This window comes from Arachis stenosperma, chromosome 1 (genome assembly GCF_014773155.1).
Source record: "Arachis stenosperma cultivar V10309 chromosome 1, arast.V10309.gnm1.PFL2, whole genome shotgun sequence".
In the NCBI taxonomy this organism is placed as follows: Eukaryota; Viridiplantae; Streptophyta; class Magnoliopsida; order Fabales; family Fabaceae; genus Arachis; species Arachis stenosperma.
In genome coordinates this window covers 8,443,101-8,466,560 of record NC_080377.1, presented here as the reverse complement: position 1 = coordinate 8,466,560, position 23,460 = coordinate 8,443,101, and the positions used below count along the sequence as shown (strand labels likewise).

Sequence of the window (23,460 nt, the reverse complement as noted above, 5' to 3'; positions counted from 1 at the left end):
GGTAAAAATGGCGGTTAGAAACCGCCACAACATCCTGATAAAAACGGCGGTTATAGCCGCCATTTTAAACAATTCAAAAACCGCCATTTTATACGGAAATAATGGCGGTTATAAACCACCATTTTAACCCTCAAAAAACCGCCGTATTATCCATTGGTTATTACGGCGGTTTTTTGAAAACCGCCATAATAACCAGAATGGCGTCCAGAATAATGGCGTTTCTTGAAGGCGCCATTTTTGGTAATAATGGTGGTTCTAACCGCCGTAATTTCCAAAAATAACCGCCATTTTAATCCTATTTTTTTGTAGTGGCAATAACTATAAATAAATTGAAATTAATATTCCAAATATGCTAGTATCCCACGAAGTGATAAAAAAGTAAGAAGTGAGAGACGAATCTTATATTAACTGGGTTTTCTTTCTTTTAGAGCCACGAAGTTATGTTCTTTAGACGACAAATACTTTTATTTTAATGGCAGAAAACGTTGATCGTTGATATCTTACTCCAAATTTCTCTTTTACTTGATTTAAATGTTACTATTCCAAAACTTAAACTCTACTAAGATAAGATATAGGGGCTATAAATCTTTTATACTAGTAAACTTAGAAGAGTTAGTGCTGACATATTATTTTCTTAGTATTTTAAATTTTTTTAAAATAAATTTTACTTTAAAAATTCAAAAGGTAAGTAATTTAGTGAGAATAGTCAAAAGGAGTTGGTAAAAACTTGCTCTCTACTTTACTCCTTTTTCTATTTCTGTTACTTTCTTATCCTTTCTTTCTTCTTCTATTTTTAATTTTTTATTGAAAAATTCAAATACCCTTCTTCGGATTTTGAGTTTCTGCAAAAGGAATCAATCCATTCAAATGATGAGTATGTTCATCAACTGAATAATCTGCACAAATCAGCTACAGCAGCATCTCCTGCTTCTTTAACATTCTCTTCTGCCTCCATCAAAATCCATCACAACCAATTTCAATTCACTTCTCTAACTTTGGCTGCGCTAAACAAAAGAGAAAGGAACTCATCTGAGCAGCGCGATAGGAGAGAGGAGTCGAACTATCTTGGGCGGGACGTGATTGCAGTGAGGAATCGAACCCACCTTGGCGCGGCGCGAAAGTAGAGGAATTGAACCCATCTTAGCTTGCTTATGATACCGCCAATTTCATACGTTATTCAACTTTGATTTGATTTTTTATTTCTCTGATCCTTGATTTTCTTCAAAATTTTGTTATTTTGTTTTTTTTTTCATTGTGCCCCTCCAACTTCCGATGATCAATATTTGTTAAAAGTGTTAGTGGTACTTGTGAGGTGTTTCAATAACTGATCAGAATCAAGAGTTTCAACTTATTGTTAAAATGTATGATATTTGCTAATTCATGATTTTCGGTATGTTTTTTGTGGAAAAATGTGTTACTTGCATAATTTTACTAGCTGAAAAAGGGAGCATGATACAAAAAGTACAATTACAATTTACAAGGCAAAGTGATTTGGGTTGCCTGAGTTTGATGGAATTTAATCCTTTTTTAGTTAGTTTTAGTTAGATACTGAACTAAGAATTAACATATGTGGTGCTCTTTTTCCTTTTATGCTTTTATATTTTTTCTTCACTATATCATTGTTTCTATGGTGGAAACTTTTAATCTTCATAATGTGCACTTTCAGAGAACTTTTGTGCTCTTAGGTTCAATTGACTAGATTAGTTGTATGTCCTAATTAAATCAATAAAATTTATTGCGGGTAAGTTTTAAGAAAATAGTGGTAAATTTTGTTATAGTTGGAGTGTGAACATTGTTGCTAGCCCATGAAAATGGTATAAAATATCTTTGCAGTTTTAGAGAATTGTAAAATAGAAATTTATTTATTGCAACAATCTCTTTTATGTTCTTTTTTTTGAGTTAGTTCAGATTTGTGACATTTTTATGTATTTTTCATTCCTTTTGGACAGGAAGAATGGAAGCCATTGTAATTTGTAAGTAGAAGAAGATAACCTTTGAATTTTTATAGTTTTTGTGATTGTGCTTTATATATGAGCATTGTTTGTTGTTGAAATTAATATGCTTTATCAATAACTTAAAATATTACAAGAAAAAGAAAAAAAAGATGTATATGTATCGGTATGATTTAAAAAATCTTGTGCTGTTTGATTTACAAAATCATCTCCATTTAGTGGGACAATTTTAAAGTAGGTGAGTGTAAAAATATTTTATTCAGACATTTTTTTATACAATATGACTTTGGAAGATGACTTTGACAGGTCAGCAGCTGAGTATATTTGTAGATTAGTGGAAAACAATGTCATCTTCTAATGAGTCAACTTTTTCTGCCTCACCCAATTATTAATGTTGCTTTAATTTTGTAAGCTTTTCATCACCATCTTATGCTTAACTTGTGTTGGATATTGTGCATCATTGTTATTTTGCCTAAAGCTGACATAGTTAGTTATTTCTTATAAATGCGACATTGATTCTAATAGAAGTTAAACTTGAAAATTGTTAACCTGATGTCATTGGTTAGGTACATTGTTTGCTGAATTCAATTATTGTTTATGTCATTGGTGTGAGAAAATATCAAGAAATTTTAGTCAAGAAGAGTAAGTGAGTCAATGAGTGCATATGAGTCAACGAAGTAGGTGATGCACTTATTTTACTTGTGGCTTACTCCACTTTCTCTTTCACTTTTTTTTCACTCTTCTCTATACCAAAAATAGTTATCAATAGTTACTAAGTTATTGGCAACCTTAATAAACAAGTATAAGAAAATGAAGTTAGATTTAGACAAGATACATAAAAATCATCTGTCAATATATAGATGTCAAATCAGTAATTTTTTACTTCTATACATTCAAAACCATAGATTCAGGTTAAAACTCAAAATACCATGTTTTAAATAGTGACCAAGTCGACAACTATGACATGAACTAAAAAGAAAAAAGGAAGAAAGACTACACTTTATGTAAATCGTGTAATGTAAGTTTTGTTCTTTTATGCTTATGTTGTTGTTGATGTCGTCATCTCTTGCTTCATTTTATTTAGTGTGAGAATCATTTTATATAGCAAAAGAATATATAGTCTATATTTTTCACTTATACCTTTCTATTATGGTTCTATGCTCATGTTTGTTTATAAACTTTTTCACTTTTACATACTTTGGTATTTCTATCCCTGTTTGATGAATACTTAAATTTGCATGATAGCAGTAATAAATCTACTCTTTTTTGCATGGCCCTATACTCAAATTAATGATTATGGTGATTCATATTAGTTGTTCATATGACTTATCTTATAGTATTCATTCTTATTTTCATAATTGATTTAGAATATAGAGCCTTATGTCCTTAATATAATTGAAATTTATCTTTGTTAATCTAATAGTGATAAATATCATTGCTATTATAATATAGTTTTAAATTTTAACATTGAGATTACATAATTAAGAAAATGTAGCAGTAAAAGACATCACCGTGAAATTGGTGAATGGTGATGATAGCAATGGTAGAAGAACCATGGTGATATTGATAGTGATGGAGCTATGATAGGTTATATGTTCCTATTAAATTAGAAAAGTTTTCTTCTGCTTTTGATACTTTTAATCAATATATCAAGTTGAAGAATAAGAATATTGGGTCTTAGTGTATCAAGTGTAAACTTTTTGAACTATTGAATGTGTACATTATGTTCATCCACTTTTGCCTTCCTTTTAAGGAGTGTTGTTCATTTGTGTAAAATTGTTCAGCAAAGATGCAAAATTACTGGAATCTCAAGTTCACCTCCAAAAAAACAGTTTAAGCCAGAACCTAACTGGAAACGAAATCATAACTCGTTTTGAGGATTAGGAAATAGGAACCGTAGATTTTGTTGCAATGCAGCGGTGATTACAGTATTTTTAGCTAGAAAGAAAAATCTGTTGTTTAAGAGATGACCCAAGATATAAATATGTGAGACACAAGGATAGGAAGATTTTGTTCAATAAGTATATATCTAAATTAAAAGCTGCTGAACATGCTGCAAAATGAGAGAACAAAGCCAAAAGGAGGAACGACCGGTATAAATGTGTTTCTCTAGCACTTTTGTGATACATCTCAGAGATGACTTTTTTTTTTAATAATGTAGCTGATTCTCTGCATCTATTATTTGTGTTAATTTATTGCTTTAGTTGTATCCTGGCGTTCACTCAGCAGTTCATTTTGAAAAGCTTTTTTGACATGTTAATTATATTCAAAATATTTACAAGATACGTTGAGGGAGAGAGAACGGGAGCTTCGGAAAAGGAAGGAAAGAGAGGAGCTGAAAATGGAAAGGGTGCAGGTGAAAATTTGAAGAAAGGAGGCAATCACTTCTTTTCAAGCTTTACTTGTGGAGACAATCAAAGACTCTTTGGTATAACTTTCATTCTATATGTGGTACCATTAATCTTATTGCTATCTTTAGGATGAGTTTGATATGTGATTAAAATGGAGAGAAAAATTATCTAGATCTATGTGCACAAAGATCTTGAATCCATACATAGCTCACCCGTAGAGAATGTACGGACTCTTCTCTAACACTTGATGGTTGGAATTCGAAAGGTTCTATACTTTTATTACTTGCGGGTAATTTCAATTATTTCATGAGAGGTTGTCTCCTAACAACAACAATAACATGATATTTAGGGAAAAATATAAAACTTGAGGAGCTAATATGGGAAATAAAATAGTGGAGTCAAGTATGGGAAAAGGAGAGGCAGACACGAAATAAGGACGCAATGGCTTGAGGATGGATACTTAGTAAAAAAGAGAGTAGAGAGGGATTCGAATGATCCAAGAGGAGAGACGGAGAACATGCACCGCTTTTCTTTTCTTGCAGGTTAGTGTGAAATTTATGGACTGCATTATTGGAGTTTAGAGACAAATTTGGATATGGTCAGGAACAACTAAACAATGCTTTGAAGCTTGGCCAGTGGCGAGTATAGCAAAGAGAGAAAAATGTATGAGAGTCTCTATTTTTGTAACAATATGGACTATATCAAGAACAAGAAATAGCATTATTTTTCAAAATACACTACAAGAAAAATACCCATTCAGCCAAACTTTTTTTAGGCTACATTTGAAAAGCGTAGCCTATTCATAGAATAGGCTACGCTTTTCTCTGTGTTGCCTTTTTATAAGAGAAAAGGATACACAAATGCAGCATCATTTAAAAAGCGTAGCCTTAGGTATTAAAGATATCACTTAAAAAGCGTAGCCGTAGGTTGATATCTATAGGTTCACTTTTCATATCAAAGGAGACGCTTTTAAAGGATAGCCTATTTGTTAAGTTTTGGGTGCGTTTTAAAAGTGATGCCTAATGTCTCTAGAGCCAAAAACTTGACAATTGATAAATTTTATTCCTTAATTTCCCAAAAGCAAAACTCACACACTTAGTGAAATTTTTGTCCCTCCAAAACTCACACTTAGCCTTCATCTCAGCCTTCATCTCAATCCCCTTTCAGAAACCCTGTCACCATCGAAGAAACCCTTCAAAGCTTACCATCGCGAAGAAACCCTCTCGCTACAGAAACCCTCTCACTCACCACTCATTGTCGCTCCTCTTCGCCCTCCTCCTCGTTGCTGCGCCGCCCTCACCAGCGTTATCTCTGCGCTTCTCATTGTCCTTCCCCTTTCAATTCGATCGAGTAACCCTCATCTCTGCGTTATATACTGAGCTTAATGAATATTTTTTCTTTGATTCGTCACCAATTCACGCTACCTGTACAAACTCGCGCACCTTCTCCTTCGATTCGTCGCCGCTGCTCATCTCTTCAAGGGTTTTCACCTTCGATTTGTCGTGGCTCATCTCTTGTTCACCGTTGCCATTCATCACCGCGCTCACCAAGTAAGCATTTTGTGCCTCGTTCTTTTCTTCTCGCTCTCTCTCACTCGCCCTCTCTGTGCAGTGTCAAAGAAACTGTATGCTCTCTAGCGACCTCTTCTCTGCTCTACTGTGAAGCATCAAGGTTTCCAATGAGGCAAAGCATCGATCCCTAACAAGCGAGGTAAGCGCCCGATGATGATGATGGTTCTGTGAAATTTGGGAGGTTTTGGGTTTTGGTTTTAGGGTTTTAATTGGGGTTTTAGCTTCTGTATTCTGTGTTATTTATCTGTGGACTGCCAGATCAATACTAAAATCACCAATGTAAATTTCACCATGTGTCAACTGAATTATTATTCTTATTTTTGTTATTGTTCTTGTTGATTTTTTCTTGTTTAAATTTCACTTTTTGCTTACGACGAATCATTGTCTAGTTCTGTAGTTTATTTCATGCCATTGGATTTGTTAAGCTTATCATAGATGTGGCCTCTTCAATTTAATTTCTCCTGTTTATGTTTTTCTGTCTTTTAGGCTTGGATTATGCTGACCCAAAAAGGAAAGGCAATTTTCTTGGAAAAGTTTTTCTTGCTGCTGGATTAATAGCATTATGCATTATCATGATCAAGCAATCTCCATCTTTGAGTTCCACTAGTCCGGTAATCGCTAGTCATCTTACACATGTTTTCTTTGAGAGCTTTTTATGTCTTTGCTTATTTCCCCTTTTTTTGTCCCCTCCACACCAGAGATGTGCATATTCATTATAGTTTCATAGCTGTTTGATTATTACCCTTTGAAAGATATCTTAAAAGTGGTAGATTGTTGATAGAGATGAATTGATGAATGATATGAACTATTTTAATTTTTTGTCCATAAAGAGTGAAGCTTGATTATGTTTAATTACCATTCACAACTTTTGTCAGCCAGATAGTTAAAAGAAGGAGAAAAGGGGATAGTTTTTAAGGAAAAAATTATAAAGACAAGATATATATATTTTTCAGTTATAGTTTTCTTCTTTCTTTGAACTATCCTGATATAGGAGTTTGCCTTCTCTAAAGCTAATTTTCTTTATTTATTTAAGCTAATTTATTATTTTCGTTTCTGTTTTCCCCCTTTTCCAGTTTGCCATTCGCGAACCTGGGGTAACTCATGTTTTAGTAACAGGCAGTGCAGGCTACATTGGTTCACATGCTACGCTTCGGCTTCTGAAGGAAAATTATCGTGTCACTATAGTAGTATGTCTATTAATAAAAATGAAATATTTCTCTGACAAAATCAAATGCACTTATCAGTGTGGTTGCGACAGGCATACCATTGTTTTTTCCTTTTTGGCAGGACAATCTGTCACGAGGAAATATGGGTGCCGTCAGAGTTCTTCAAAATTTATTTCCAGAACCAGGAAGGCTTCAATTTATATATGCTGACTTGGGAGATCAGACATCTGTATCCTTACCCACTTTCCTCATCACTAGAAATATTTTGTTGTCATATATTTAACTTTGATTGAAATGTATGTGGAGAATACCCAAGAAAGATTTTCTACTTAACTGGTTACCAGGTTAATAAAATATTTTTGGAGAATAAGTTTGATGCTGTGATGCATTTTGCTGCTGTTGCATATGTTGGGGAAAGCACTGAGGATCCTCTCAAGTAAGTACTTCTGGAGTTTATTCAAGCACTTTAATCTCAGTTGAATGTTTGCATTCTGCTTGCAATTTTCTCCTCCTTCCAAGTTGCACAAGTAACATGTCTATTTAGATACCGATTGACTTGTTTAGTGGCATATTAAACAAATCACCCTTGATGGAATAGGTTCAAATTTGTGACAGGTACCTCCTCTTCAATCTATCTAACATAACATAGGAGAACTCACTACAAGAAAAATACCCATAATCATAACATAACATTGTGTCTCCATCTGTCTCCCTCATGAATTCACAGACAGTAGAGAGAGGGCAAGGAACAAAGGAATAGCCAAAGCACCAGGGAGCAAAAACAGGAGCATTCTTCAAGTTTTTGGCTCTTCATCAATCATAGCACCAAGAGAAAGAGAATGATGGCCAAGGAGGGAGCTGACTGAAGCTTAAGAGGGAGCTGCGTTCCACTCACCCAACTGTTCTTCGAGTTTCTTTGCTAGGTGAGGACAGCGACTTCATCTTCTTTCTTTTCTCCTCTAATTCAAAATTCTAATAATTCTCTTGCTCCATTTTTTCCAGTTTATTCAATTTCTTTTAACACAACTACCACCACAAGCAAAGAGAGGTGAGTGATTTTCTCTCCTCTGTGTTTAATTTGGTCGAATGGCCTTGTGAAATGTAACCAAAATTTTGGTTCTTGGAACGGTTAAGGTTTGGGCTCAAAAGAAAAACAGGGACAAGTCTTGTGTATTTGATCAACAAAGAGGTAAGGGTTAGAATAGTTAGATATTGATTTTAGCTGTATTTGGTGATTAAATGGTAGAAACCTTTTCATTGAGTATGCTTATTCTCAAATAAGTTAGGCTACATAATATATTTATTGACCAGTGAGCTGCTTGATTCTTAGATCTGTATATGAATGATTGTTGCTTTCTTAATCAGCAGTTTACTTTGTAGTGGTAAATGGTAATGTTCTAATAAACAAAAATCAAGTACTAATGGGGACTATTATTCATTTGTCTAGAGTAGTTTACTGATTTCATGTTTATTATTTTTGTTGCATGTGGATTATATATGCTGCAGTATTTTCGTGGCTCATGGCAATTTATTAACTATTGTCAACTATTGAGCTTCATGTTCCTAAATATTCCTATCATTGAATTAAGCATTTCAAAGTTTGTTCTTTCTCTGAGACTGTGCCAACTGGAGTTAAAATTTGAGTGAAGCAAAAGGAACATATTTGTTCTTTATCTTACCTTCTGATAAAGAATAGAATAGTGTCATTATGTTTATCAATTTGCCTGGTTTTTATTTTTGACATTAATTCCACCTTAAACAATTTTGATACTCACACTTATTCACTTACAAAATCCACCAATATCATGGTTTTGCAGATTGACGAAGAGCTTCTTCAGGAAGTGGTTAATATGGGATTTGACAGAAATCAATTGGTTGAATCTTTATGCAACAGGATCCAAAATGAGGTCTGTGCCCTTCATTCTCTCCTTTCATGTCTTCTTGATTGTCTCTTATTATTATCTATATATTTCTGGTACTGTGGCAAACTACTTGTTATTGGATAACTGGTTCCATGTTTCTAGTGGCTATCTTGGAGCTGAGTTTCAAGAGACTATGGTTGACTCTTTACCTTAGATAGTTGACTCTTTTAAGTCTTAATGGATCTAATAATATCTCTTCCTCTGCTTAATATCTCCCACTTGTTTATTTATTTTCATGTGGTTTTGTTGTTACCATGTTTGGTTAATGTGAGTGTTGAGCTGAAAAAGAGTAATGTCTGTGTTCTTTCAGCAATTGACTAATGTTGTTGGGACCCTTCATTTTTAATGTTTTCCTTTAATTTTTCAATATGAAGTGAATGACCCTTTTTGCCTTGTGAACATGGAGGTTACTAAGGAAGAGCTTAATGCAAAAATGAGAGAAAAAAGTTTCCAACTTTTGGTCTGAAAAAAACCATGCAAAGTTTTCAACATGTTTGTGTTTTGTTTTGTGGCAGATGGGGCTGGTGATGATTTGTTTAAAGAGCTATGGAGGCTGTGCAGGGGCATTAATGGATGCCCATCGTGTTCAAGACAGAGTTTTCTATTTCCCTCAGGGTCACATTGAATTGGTATGATATACACTTATTTACCTTGTTTCTGATTTTGTTTGTGAATTTCATTTTTTTCCATTTTTGTGCTATGTATGCTTTCAAATTTAAGCCTCAAGGGGTTTAGTAAGTGTTATATAATTTTGATTTTTTTCTTTTGTAGTTGCCAGAACCTACAGAACAAGATTTGAGGCAGATGAAGAACCAGAAATCTCCCAAATACGATCTTCCGTCGAACAAGATATTTAAAGAACAAGATTTTTTTCTCTTCTATCAGAAGGTTAATAACTTTTATTAGAAGATACTTATGTAGGATACAATATTTTGGTTTTTTATAGTTTATTAGTAGTAAATCCTAAGTGGTCTAATGTATATTTTGATATGGGTATGTTTAATTTAGTGTGAGATGTATGAATACTCATTTATGATCATCCTAATATTTTTAGTTCATTATAAATATATTTTGTTAAAGGATAATTTTTATTATTTAAAGAATATTGTATGGTATTTTTATGTATTTATTTTTATTTTATAATTTTTAACTAATTTAATTAAAAAAAATAGGATTATATACATAATCATATTACTAAATATTAGGTTTTAGAAAAAAAAATTATTAGAATATATATATATAGAAAAATAAAAAAAAAACAATGAGGGACCTAAGGCTACACTTATATACAGTAGCTATAATATACAAAAAAAAAAGAGGGATCTAAGGCTACGGTTATAAAAAGTAGCTATGGTATACAATGTGGCTACGCTTTACAAGTGATGCAGTAGTGTTGAAAAGCGTAGCCTATTCTGAAAAAATGAAAGCTGAAAAGCGTAGCCTTTGGTCCTGGACGGCATCACTTGAAAAGCGTAGCCTATTCCCAAACGCCAAAAGCGTAGCTCTTGGTGCAGAAAAGTGTAGCCTTTGAGAATAGGCAACGACTGAATAGGAATCACCTCAAAAAGCGTAGCCGTAGCCCAAAAAGCGTAGCCGTAGCCTAAGGCATCATTTTTTTTCACTTTTAGCTACACTTTTCAAGTGTACCTGAATGGGTATTTTTCTTGTAGTGATAAGATTTTAAACTTTGATAAGATGAAGAATGAGGTGTTATATTGGCGAGATGCATGAAAAAAGGAAAGAGAAATCCAAGCAAATGGAGTGGAAGAGATAGGTAGAATCCTATAATATAGCTGATTTGTTATTGATTTTATTGTTACTTATGTTGTTATTTTTGTTTGTTTTGATTTGGATAGTTTTGTTTTAAAAAGTGATTAGAGATTATACTGTGATGCAGAACATGGAATTTGTATGCTGTTTGAGAACTTGATGATTTTAATTATATAAAAAAAAGTCATTCCAAAAAGAAAAACATACAAATACTAAGGATTGAAATACATTATAATCCATTAAATTTGCCTTGGAAGCTGGGAGATTCCATGAGAGAAGATGATTCTTGAAAGATTAAATCATTGGGTATACTAATTAAAACAAAGCTTTCATATTTTGCTTTTTTATATAAAATCTTAATATATTTATTGTTTGTATGGTTTGAGATTTTAAATTCTTTTAATGTGTATTAATTATGTTGTGTAACTATATTAATGTTATTAATTTATTTTTAAAAAAATACATAATTTTATTAGTAGTTCAAGAATTTATACTACATGTATAAAAGATTCAAAGTTCAATGTGATTCATATAAAATTATGTAATACATAAAAGATATTATATTAATTTATATTTATAATCTTGCTTAGGTCCGTTGTATGGTTGTTAGTTTCATTTTTTCATGTTATGCAGGATGTTATTTATAAGAATATCAAGTGTTTATATAGCTTAAACCTGTTACACAACATATTAGCCCATTGACAATTAGACATGAGCTATAGTTTGCTTTTAAAAAATATTTGAATAGTATTTCGAATGAGCATATGGATAGATGTAGTGCTTAATATCTAACTTTTATTGACAGTATCATGTTTAAAAAAGTTTAAAGTATATGAAAGATAATAATTATAATTTAATTTAGTAAAAAACAACTTACAGGTAGCGTTTGGTGGAGAGACATAGATGAAAAGACTAAGACTGAGAGACAGAGATTAAGAGACAGAGATTGAAATAAATCTCAGTATTCTGTTTGGTGTAAAATAGGAAACAAAAATTAAAATAAAAATGAAATTCTAATTTAATTTGTACAAAGGGTAAAATTGAAATTAATTAATTGAAATGAAGGTATTTTAGGTATAAAATGTTATTAAAGTTTCAGTCTCAATCTCTAAAAATTTTAGTCCCCTACGTCTCTATTTTTTGAAGGTACTGAAATATTGAAAATTTGAAGATGGAGACAGAAATTTTAATACCAGTCTCTGAACCAACAAACATGATACTGAGTCTCAGTCTTTCAATTTCTGTCTCAATACCTCAAAACAAATACTACCACAATGTGTAATAGTTAAAGATAATATGTAAACAATTATGTATGTTTTTAGAAACAGTCAAATTATCGTGTAAAGATATTAAGAATTTTATTTTTTCGTTTCAAAACTTTTATGTTTTTTTTTTGTTTTCAATCTCTTTAAATACTTTGAAATAGTAAAAAGGATTAAAGTTATCTTGAAAAAATACAATAGTTTAAGTTTAATTATATTGTTATTTTTATTATGTGTGAAATATTTTACTCAAGATATAATAGTATATATGTAAAAGATGGATTCTTCCTCCCATTTGAATTGTAAAAGTTAAATATCTCCAATTTAATTTAACTAATTTTTATAAAAAAAAAAGTGAATTGGAACAATGCTATTTGTACATTAATTAGATTTGTTACGTACAAAGTATAAATTAATTACAATAATACTATAGTTATTCTTTAAATTGAAAAAAGAGATCTATTTTAAAGCCGTGATAAAAGAAAGCTCGAACCTCGAAGTGACAAAAAGATTGGTTTTTCATATTAAATTAATTATTTATTTTAGTTTTTAATTAAATTATTACTTAGAATTTTCATATCATACAAGTAATTGGGTATAGCTTTGGCATCCAAATTAAAAAATTTTGGATTTAGGATTAGGATATAATTATCCAAACATGGCCTTGGTTGGTGCCTTAGGCCTATTAACACCGAGTAGAGGGAAAAAAGAGAAGCCCAAGAGCCGCCGCACTGGCTTATAACACATTTTGGGGTTGCGAGTTGCGGGTTCTGAGCTTAAAGACTACTTCTTCTCTTTCACTCTCACCATTTCACACTGCTTCTTCCTTTCTTCGTTCTTTCTGTTCCAATTCCAACCAACTCAAACCACGAACCACCAACATTCATACAATGGTCATCGAAGCTTCTAATCCTGCTCTTGTAACTTTCTCTTCTGACGACGTCGTTTTCAAGTCCCCTAACGACCGTCGTTTTTACCGCCTCTTACACCTCTCTAACGGACTTCAAGCTTTGATTGTTCACGATCCCGAGATTTTCCCTCAAGGTCCTCTCCAAGATGAACATGAAGAAGATGATGATGAAGGTGAAGATGAAGATGAAGATGAAGAAGATGAAGAAGACGAAGAAGATGATGAAGAAGAAGAAGAAGAGGAAGGAGAAGAAACTGGAATGGATATAGATGGGAATAAGGATGCTGCTGCTCAGACTAAAAAGGTTTTTGCTTATATGAAGTTGAAAATTGCTGCAATTTTTGAAATTTTCATTGTCCTGCCTATTTCAATTTTATTGCTTGGTTCTTGAACTAGGTTAGTGGATTGTTACTTTTTTACTTTATATAGGGAAAGTAGTTGGCAAGGTTAGGGTATGATTATGTGTGAAATATCTGATTATGATCTATAATGCTTAATACCAAAGGGTCTAGAACTCTAGATTAAAGGTTATTTGAAGGATGGATTATCAATTGAGATTGTGGCATGCATACTTGTGTAAAAGTTTATGGTGGAGTTAGTTGCAATGCTCTTTTACTCTAAAAAATAAGCACTTTTATGGCTTGATATGATGCTGAGTTGTGTTACTTGTGTATATCATGGTTTTGTACTTCAATATGAATGCGGTAAGACTTGTGATTTTTGTTGTAGCAGGCGGCAGCAGCCATGTGTGTAGGAATTGGCAGCTTTTCGGATCCTTTTGAAGCACAGGGACTGGCACATTTTCTAGGTTTGGAAGTTATATTTTACATTATATTTGTAAAACATTTCATTCTTTTAACCAGTTCCTTCTAGAGACGTCCTAGCTCCAAGAGGAAGCTTTTCGATTTCTTGAAGTTACCATTTTTGTAATTGGTTTACAGAGCACATGCTCTTCATGGGGAGTGAAGAATTCCCGGATGAAAACGAGGTCAGTTTGGGTCTTGTCTTGTCATGCATTTGAATTTATCTCGTTTCCTCCCTATATTTGGGGAAGTATGCATTTATGATTTTGCCGAACTAAAGGATCAAATAATTTTATCTAGAATATGTTTGTGTTGGTTAAGAAAATTGGTTTAGAGGAGATAGAACTGTAGCGTAAAGACTTGTTGTTGCCTGTTATGCCATAATATTGTAGAATTAATGTTAATTTTGCATTATAATGTCCTTTTTCTTTTCCCTTTATTTTGCGCTTATATGAAGCCTTGGGTGGAAGAATGTATTGTATATATATATAAGGGCATGCAGGATTTTGGCTGTAAGCAATTGTCGCATTAATTAAATGAATACCACATTGTCTGTTAGGGTTCCTTCCAAAGCATCAACGAATAAATAAAAAATTCGTGTGAAATTCAAAATTATGTCCTTTGGGGCTTTCTCCCCTCATTTTTTTTGTTTTTGTCTAAGTGATCCCTCAAGCTTCAATATATTCTATCCCTCATGTTTTTGGTCTAAATGATCCCTCAAGCATCTTTTGCAACTTGGCCCAGCTCAGCCAACTTCATTTATTTATTTTTAATAAATGAAGAATATCATGAAGACAGGATGATGAATAAATAAAAAATCCTCATTATAAGAGAAAAAAAACAATCCCAAAAAAAAGCTATCCATGAAGTGTTTTTAATCTTAGCTTCTTTTTTTTTTTTCAAAAATGCTATTCGTACACCAAAATCAGCCACTAAAATTAGCCACCAATGTATTTGTGTATAAATACATGTGTGATTTAATTTATTTTCAACCTGTATTTGTATTCCGACATGTATTTTATACTGGTGGCTGACTTTAGTGGCTGATTTTGGTGACACGTAGCATAGTCCCTTTTTTGTACTTTCATCAAACTTAAAAAGGCCAAAATTAATTAGCATTAATTTGATTCATTTCTTTGAATGTAACGTAAGTGTACACCTTGTAATTTGTTCCAAGACTACAACGTGCAGTTAATTTGCCTAGCAGCTTGACTGTTTTTATTGCTAGTATGATAGCTATTTATCCAAGCACGGTGGCTCCTCAAATGCATATACAGAGACTGAACATACATGCTACCATTTTGAAGTAAAGCCAGAGTTTTTGAAGGGTGCCTTGAGAAGGTAAATCTTGCTTTCCGTTGTGAGGACATGAAAAGTCCTGTCTATTGCACTTTGTTATGCATCCATTTTTGCATAAAGGCTCTTCCCAATTCTTACCTTAAAATTTGAACTTGAATTTCATCTTGTGATGCCGGTTGTGAATTGTATGTAAATCCATATTGTATATGTTGATCATGCATTGGTTGTGAACTGTGCGTGAATCCATATTGTATCTGTTGATCATGCATAGCTTTTAGCAAATGCAGTTTAATAGAAGTTAACAGGACATTTCTGTTAAAGAATCCTCTACTATTTATCAAATTGAATTTGGATCCTCTAAATTTTGAATTTCTACTTTAGAGAATAAAGTGTGATCTTTCACCCTTGAATAGTTTCTCTCTCATATTTTCTCTTTGTCCCACCTATGAAATAAATGATGAGAGATCACACTTTACCCTCTAAAGTAAAATCCAAAATTTAGAGGATTCAAATCCTATCAAATTGTTGACATCATTTGTTTGAAAACATAGAACAAAACATTACATAGAGGGTAGAGGACAAGATATCCTCAATGAAAAAATTGAGATTAACAGAGTGCATCAAAAGTACAAAGTTCTCTACTCTACTTTCTACATATCAAAGAGATTACCCCTCTAAACAAAACACCTAATCCTATCCCACAAGACTTGCTATAGACGGACATAAGAATCAATATCCCTCCTCAATGTTTGTTAAAATACAAGACTATAGACATAAAATCTAGTGATCTTTATTCTACATACTGATTATTTTATTCATCTCATTTTTCTTGGTAAAACATTTTCTGGTGATTTGGGTTATAATATTTTTATTATCAATATTCGTTGTTTTTATTGCACTTAAACATAGCTAAATGAATCTAATGATTCAATTTTGATAATTTTATGAGGTCCTTGGAATTTTCAATCCTCTTGATAGGTATGCTAGACTTCTTTTTAAACTTTTGTTTTGGTCTTTCTTCTCTTATCAGATTTTCTCAGTTCTTTATTTCACCTCTTGTAAAAATGGAGGCCATGGAGCGAGAAGTACAGGCAGTAGATTCAGGTATGTCTCATTATAATCCAATTATGCAGATTTTCACTTTAATTATGATTCTAGAAAGCGCTCAGATTTCCTTATCTGCAGTTTGCTGATAATGTTTTTGGTATACCATAATGGTATACAAAACTGAACATAGAATTTAACCAGGCTTTGCAAAGCGATGCTTGCCGTCTTCAACAACTTCAATGCCATACTTCTGCTGTTGGTCATCCTTTAAACAGATTCTTTTGGGGTATGCCGTAAAAGTGTTGTTCATCTATTACATGGTCAATTAGATATTTAGATTTCTTTGTATAATTAAATTACTATTTCATTTCTTTTCCATGTACATGAAGGCAATAAGAAGAGCTTGGTTGATGCTATGGAGAAGGGTGTTAATTTGCGGGAGCAAATATTCAAACTATACAAAGATTATTACCATGGTGGATTAATGAAGCTTGTTGTTATTGGTGGAGGTGAATTCCTACTTACCTACACCATTATTCAATTTAAAGTTTTACAATTTTATTTTAGTAATGTGTTTCTTCCAGCAATAATAAGGTGCTTAGTTTTTTTTTTCCATTCCCACTTATACATTTATTAATAGTTGAGAAATAATTATACTAGTCTCAAGATTAGATTCATCATAGATTTATCTTCTACAAAAATGAGATTTATTTGTTTTAACAACTCACGCCAGGATTAGGATTGAGACCAATATATGCTGGTATGTTTATTCTTTATAGTGATGTGCTTTATGTATAAATGTGTAGACCCTCTTGATGTGCTTGAGAGTTGGGTTGCGGAATTATTTGGTGCTATCAGAAAGGGTCCTCAAGTGAACCCCAAGTTCAGTGCAGAAGGTCCTATTTGGAAATCTGGTAAAGTTTACTGGCTAGAAGCTGTCAAAGATGTTCATATCCTCGACTTATTGTGGACACTTCCCTGTCTACACCAGGAGTATTTGAAGAAACCGCAGGATTATTTAGCTCATCTTCTTGGGCATGGTAAGATATCTCATTATGGATGAATAGCTGATACAGTGATACTTGACAGTTAAGACTGCATACTTTATAACTTTGTATATGCTTGTATCTGTTGTCATGTATTTTTTTGCATCTTAAGCAAAAGCCAGTCTTCTGTTTGTGTATATACATCTTCACCAGTTTTTGTTCCAACTTAAAATTATTATGAAAATTTGTTTTCTGCAATAGGATTTTTTTCATATCTGTAGAAGTTACTATGTTTAAGAGCTTAACCACTTTACATGCAATGGAAAGTGGTTTTGGTATATGATTTTGATGATATGTTTTTCTCATTCTTTCATCACAATTTCCTTTTTATGATCTCTACTTTTGTTTTCCAATGGAAGTTTTACTTCTCATTTTGTCAATCTATATTTTTATCTAAAATCTAAGTCTGGACATTTTCTTGTGCGGCTTTCATTAACAATAACATAATCAACCTTTCAGAGGGCAAGGGAAGCTTGCTTTCCTTTCTCAAGGCTAAAGGTTGGGCTACATCTCTCTCTGCCGGTGTTGGGGATGAAGGAACTTATCGGTCAACTATAGCTTATATCTTTGTTGTGTCCATAAACCTCACTGACTCTGGTGTTGAAAAGGTGATCATAATCTCATCACTTGTATGGCCTTTCAGATAGAAGAGAGTAAGAGCAAGTAGTGTGTTTAGTGGGCCCTCAAACATAAGATTTATTTCAATTTCAGCTTTATTATTATTATTATATTGGATTAAAATTTTTCAGTCAATAGACTAGTGTGAAAACAGTATTGACCAGTTGATGGGTAAATTAACTTGTGTGATCATTCAGATCAGCTTATGCTTTCCAGTTTCTACAAATTACTTCTCTTCAATATGGCTTAACTTTGATTTCACTTCCCAGATCTTTGATATCATTGGCTTTGTCTATCAATACCTGAAGTTATTGCATCAAATTCCTCCACAAGAATGGATATTCAAAGAACTTCAAAGCATTGGAAAAATGGATTTTAGATTTGCAGAAGAGCAACCACAAGATGATTATGCTGCTGAACTCTCAGGTTTCTAATTTATCTGCTTGGAGTTGTTTTCTTAAGTCGTTTGTTAATCAATAGGATATAGAGAAAATGCAACATATGATAGAAGATTAAAAAAAATTGCTGTCAGTTTGTGTTTATAGCAAAAACTGAATATTTATTTGTTATGCTTTCAACCCAATTACAATATATTTTGAAAGTTTAGATACTTCCTATGCAGATTTGTTATATTTTTCTGGCTTATTTGAATTATTTTTTTGTGCAGAAAATTTACTCTTTTATCCGCCAGAGCATGTCATATATGGTGAATATGTTTACCAGACTTGGGACGAACAATTGATAAAGCAACTTCTTGGTTTCTTCATTCCAGAAAACATGAGAGTAGATGTTGTTTCGAAGTTGTTCCTTAAGTCGGAACGTGAGTTATCTTTTCACCTTTGGCTAGTTGGCACTTCTATTTATTTCTTTCACTGTTAATCTGTTATGTTGAACCATTGGGAATTGATAACTAAACTCAATTGTTAACAAAATATATCTGGAAGTTATATTTCCATCATGATGATTGAACAACTTGATGGTGCTAATTTGCAGATGTCCAATGTGAACCTTGGTTTGGTTCACGTTATGTTGAAGAAGACATTGCTCAAGATTTAATGGAGTTATGGAGAAATCCTCCAGAAATTGAGGCCTCACTACATCTTCCATCAAAAAATGAGTTCATTCCAAGTGATTTTTCTATACGTTCTGGTGACACATGTGATGAGTTTGCAAATTCAACTTCTCCTAGATGTATAGTTGATGAAGCATTGATCAAATTCTGGTACAAGTTGGATAGTACTTTCAAAGTTCCTCGTGCCAATACATATTTTCGGATCAACTTGAAGGGTGGATATGCTAATGCCCGGAGTTGTGTGTTGTCTGAATTGTTCATTCTTCTTCTTAAAGATGAGTTGAATGAAGTCATATATCAGGTTAATCGTCTGTCTTGCTTGACACTAAAAGTAGAGCCATTCGTCTATATTATATATCCTCCATCAAAACATGTTGCTCATTCAGAAATTTTCTGTTGTTTCGGTTATTTGTTTACTTCTCTCTTGTTTGGAGGATTTCTGTCCTTCGTACGTTTTTGTTTCTGAATAGATTCACTAGGTAATTCTATTTACTACATAGCTTCATACCTTAAGCATGTAAACTGATTAATTGAGAAAAAAGGTATCTTTATAAGAGAGAGGCTTCCACTCTTAACTGACTATTCAAACTCCTAACTAATTACTTTGTTTTTTTTTTTCATTCCAGCTTCCCAAAATATCATCTGCTAGTTTATATGTGCAAATTTTTGTATCATAAGAGTTGGCTCGAGTTAAAATTAAATCATCTTAGGCAATCTAAGAAACTGTTGGTGAATGTAGTTACTTCAATCTTATTTTTAAAGGACTTTATACAACACGTGTCTATGTGTGCAGGCTAGTATTGCAAAGTTAGAAACTTCTGTCTCCTATGTTGGCGACAAACTGGAACTGAAGGTCTATGGTTTCAATGAGAAGCTTCCCATTCTCTTATCTAAAGTTTTATCAGTAGCTAGATCCTTTATTCCTACTGGCGATCGATTTGAGGTACATCACATATTTCCTTTTATCTCTTATCAAAATGTCTATGTTATCCTTTTTGCCCTGTTTCATAGTTCTGTTTGCTTTGTTGATTATAATGAACCAATCATTATTGTTCAGGTTATAAAAGAAGACATGAAGAGAACTTTGAAGAATACCAACATGAAGCCTTTAAATCATTCGGCATATTTGAGATTGCAAGTTTTGTGCCAGAGCTTTTATGACATTGAGGAGAAGCTGCATCATCTAAATGATTTATTTCTTGATGATTTGATTGCATTTATCCCTGAACTTCGCTCCGAGGTAGGCATGAAGTATTTAATCTTATATGTTATTGTTTGGACTATTTTACAGTCTTTTATTGTCAAGTTTTATTTTATTTTATTTCTTGTAAAAAAGAATAATGTTTTCAAAAAATACATGCATGGGAAGTGTTATTATATCCTTAAACCCTAAACCCTAAACTTAATATAACTACTTTGTTTGATGCACTTGTTCTGTTTGTGTGTATGAGAATCTCATGTCTCAGCTTGATAATGCTTACATTTACAAGAAAATAGCTACTTCTTGGTAGCTTGTTCTTTGTTTATTAGTTTTTAATTACTTGGTTTTTAAACATGAGTTCCATGATATATTATAGTTCTCTAGTTTATATCAATAAATTGTTTGAAATTTATTCCTTTACATCAACTTTGGACAGCTATACATTGAGGGTCTATGCCATGGAAATATTTCAGAAGAAGAAGCAATTAACATATCAAATATATTTAAGACGAACTTTATAGTAAATCCACTTCCCATTGAGCTGAGGCACGCTGAACGCGTTATTTGCCTTCCATCCAGTGCCAATCTAGTTAGAGATGTTAGTGTAAAGAACAAGTCAGAAAAGAATTCTGTGGTTGAGGTAATTTCAGTTGGATTATTTTTGTTTGTCGTTTTTCATGGATAATTGTTTTTTGAAATTTCTAACAAACTTCTCCTGTTTCTTAATTTGGTATTCATGCAGCTATATTTTCAAATTGAGCAAGATCTTGGGTTGGGATCAATCAAATTGAAAGCTTTAATTGATCTTTTTGAAGAAATTGTGGACGAGCCGCTTTTCAATCAGCTGAGGTGACTATTGAATGCTATTTTAGTTTCTTGCATTTGACCGTCTAACATTTGTTAACAAAAATATGTTTTCACTTTCCATGGCTTTTTATGGGTTGTATTTATATTTGTTTCTTTATTTATCTTTATTTGTTTATTTATTTGTGTGTATCTGGATACAGGACAAAAGAGCAGCTTGGTTATGTTGTCGAATGTAGCCTACGGTTAACGTACCGTATTTTTGGGTTTTGTTTCTGTGTTCAATCATCTGAGTACGACCCAATTTACGTGCAAGGTAGAATTGACAACTTCATAGATGGTGTTGAAGAATTGTTGGTTAGTATTCCTGTTTCCTTCTATCTCCTTGTTCTGAGACTAATGGCTCCCTCATGAATTGCATTAAATTTGACATGATTTGGGTGCTCAAGAAATTGTAAGCACACTCCACTATTTTCCAAATTAAAAGACTTGTGTTCTAAGGAATTATATGTGACTGCAGGATGGGCTTGATGATGATTCCTTTGAGAATTACAAAAGTGGGTTAATGGCAAAACTGCTTGAGAAAGACCATTCGCTTAACTACGAAAGCAATCGATTGTGGAGTCAGATTGTTGATAAAAGGTTATTTTACATTTAGTTATATAATAAGTTTGTGGATGATGAGTACGGAAGACCAACCTTGAAGAAATGATAACAAAGAATATTGATTTTCAGGTATATCTTTGATATATCAAAGAAGGAAGCAGAAGAATTGAAGAACATAAGCAAGCAAGATGTTGTTGAGTGGTACCGGACATATTTCAGACAGTCGTCTCCGAAGTGTCGGCGACTTCTCATTCGGTTATGGGGCTGCAACACAAAGTTTGAAGATGATGTTGCACTGCCTGAAACTGTGCAAGCCATAAAAGATCCAGCTTCATTTAAAATGTCATCCGAGTTTTATCCAAATCTTTGTTAAAACCTGAAGATATGCATTTTTGAACTCATGAAGTACCATTCAGATTTGAGAGCCTTTGTTTTTTAAGTGTAAATTACATTTATGTGCGAATTATTTATTGATCAATAATATTTTGGAATGGGGAAAGTTCAGTATACAAGCGATTAGGGCTTGTAACTATTACAAGTTTATTAATGCCTAATCCACTAAAACGTGTTGCAACTCCCTTACACGCGATTTATTCATGCCGTTTCACGTTTTTTTTTGTGCCTCTTTTTCTTCTTCTTCTTTTTCCGTGCTTCCTCTTCTTCTTCCTCTTCCTCTTTTTCTTCTTCTTCTTCTTCTTCTTCTTTCTCTGTGTCTCTTTTTCTTCTCTTCCTCCCTCTTTTTTTTATTGAAATTTCTTCTCCTCTTTTCGTTTTCTTTCTCCTTCATCAAAATCACTAGAAAAAACGAAGAAATATTATTCAAGGTACGTTTCTTGCCTTCTCTTTCTCCTTCTTCTTCTTCTTGATACACGTTCTTCTTCCTCTTTCTGTTCTTCTTCATTTACGTGATTTTCTCTCTGTTTTCTTTTTTCGTTATTCTCGATTTCTATTGTTTTTTGACATCAAGCTCTGAAATCGTTTTTGAAGAAGAAGTAGCAGAAGATGAGGAGGAGAAAGAGAAAGAGTTCTGAATTATGCATGATTTTGGATGTATTTTCTTAAATCCTTTGGGTGTATTTTCTGTAATCTTTTGGGTGTATTTCTATAATCGTTTGGGTGAATTCCTGTAACCGTTTGGGTGTATTTCTGTAATGCCTGCCATTTTTTTTGAAATGAAAAATACACCCATAGATATCATTAAGATACACCCATAGATATGAGTCAGATACACCCATAGATATCAGTCAGATATCACTCAAATACACCCAAATGATTACAGAAATACACCCAAAGGATTACAGAAAATACATCCAAACGGTTACAAGAATTCACCTAAACGATTATAGAATACACCCAAAGGGTTACAGAAAATACACCCAAAGGATTTAAGAAAATACACCCAAAATTCGTTGAAGTACATCTTATACATAATTCAGAACTCTTTCTCTTTCTCCTCATCTTCTGCTGCTTCTTCTTCTTCAAAAACGATTTTACCATGAAAAATTGAAAAAAAAAAAGAGAAAACAGAGAGAAAAGACGTAAATGAAGAAGAAGAAGAAGAAAACGAGGAAGAAGAACGTGCAGAAACGAAAGAAAAGAAGTCTCTTTCTCCTCCTCATCTTCTGCTGCTTCTTCTTCTTCAAAAACGATTTTACCATGAAAAATTGAAAAAAAAAAAACGAGAAAACAGAGAGAAAAGACGTAAATGAAGAAGAAGAAGAAGAAAACGAGGAAGAAGAACGTGCAGAAACGAAAGAAAAGAAGAAGAAGAAGAGTAAGAGGAAGAAGAACGTGCAGCAAGAAGAAGAAGAATTTCAGAAACTATGAAAATCGAAAAAAAACGAAGAAGAAGAAGAAGAAGAAGAGGAAGAGGAAGAGGAAGAGGAAGAGGAAGAGGAAGAGGAAGAGGAAGAGGAACCGTTTGAGTGGGGTGCGTGTAGTTACGCTCCATTCAAAATGAGTTAGTGCGCGTGTTAATAAAGTTTGGGCTGATAACTTGTAAAACTTGTACAATCTTTTTACTTTTATGTGTAGCAGGCCCCGGATTGAGGAAAGTCTTC

At 32.9% G+C, this 23,460-nt stretch overlaps 1 protein-coding gene and 1 long non-coding RNA gene across 3 annotated transcripts; both read left to right on the top strand.

Moving 5' to 3' along the window:
- The first annotated feature begins 6,997 nt into the window (after nt 1-6,997).
- On the top strand, nt 6,998-7,425 carry LOC130960769 (uncharacterized). Its single transcript, XR_009079239.1, has 3 exons — nt 6,998-7,061; nt 7,162-7,269; nt 7,385-7,425. It is a non-coding gene; the product is annotated as an uncharacterized LOC130960769 (long non-coding RNA).
- A 5,260-nt stretch (nt 7,426-12,685) lies between these two features.
- LOC130971301 (nardilysin-like) lies at nt 12,686-21,941 on the top strand. Of its 2 annotated transcripts, XM_057897100.1 has the most exons (19): nt 12,686-13,208; nt 13,637-13,712; nt 13,846-13,892; nt 14,936-15,048; nt 16,037-16,110; nt 16,244-16,339; nt 16,443-16,562; nt 16,860-17,093; nt 17,559-17,707; nt 17,987-18,143; nt 18,385-18,537; nt 18,711-19,090; nt 19,583-19,732; nt 19,847-20,029; nt 20,427-20,630; nt 20,733-20,839; nt 20,998-21,151; nt 21,315-21,436; nt 21,530-21,941. In XM_057897100.1, exons 1-19 carry the CDS (start codon nt 12,885-12,887, stop codon nt 21,771-21,773), a joined length of 3,087 nt encoding a protein of 1,028 aa, XP_057753083.1. In that variant the 5' UTR covers nt 12,686-12,884; the 3' UTR covers nt 21,774-21,941. The 2 variants fall into 2 exon arrangements, with proteins under 2 accessions (XP_057753083.1, XP_057753084.1); XM_057897101.1 differs by lacking the exon at nt 12,686-13,208 and having other exon boundaries at nt 13,675-13,712; nt 14,944-15,048.
- The last annotated feature ends 1,519 nt before the right edge of the window (nt 21,942-23,460 follow it).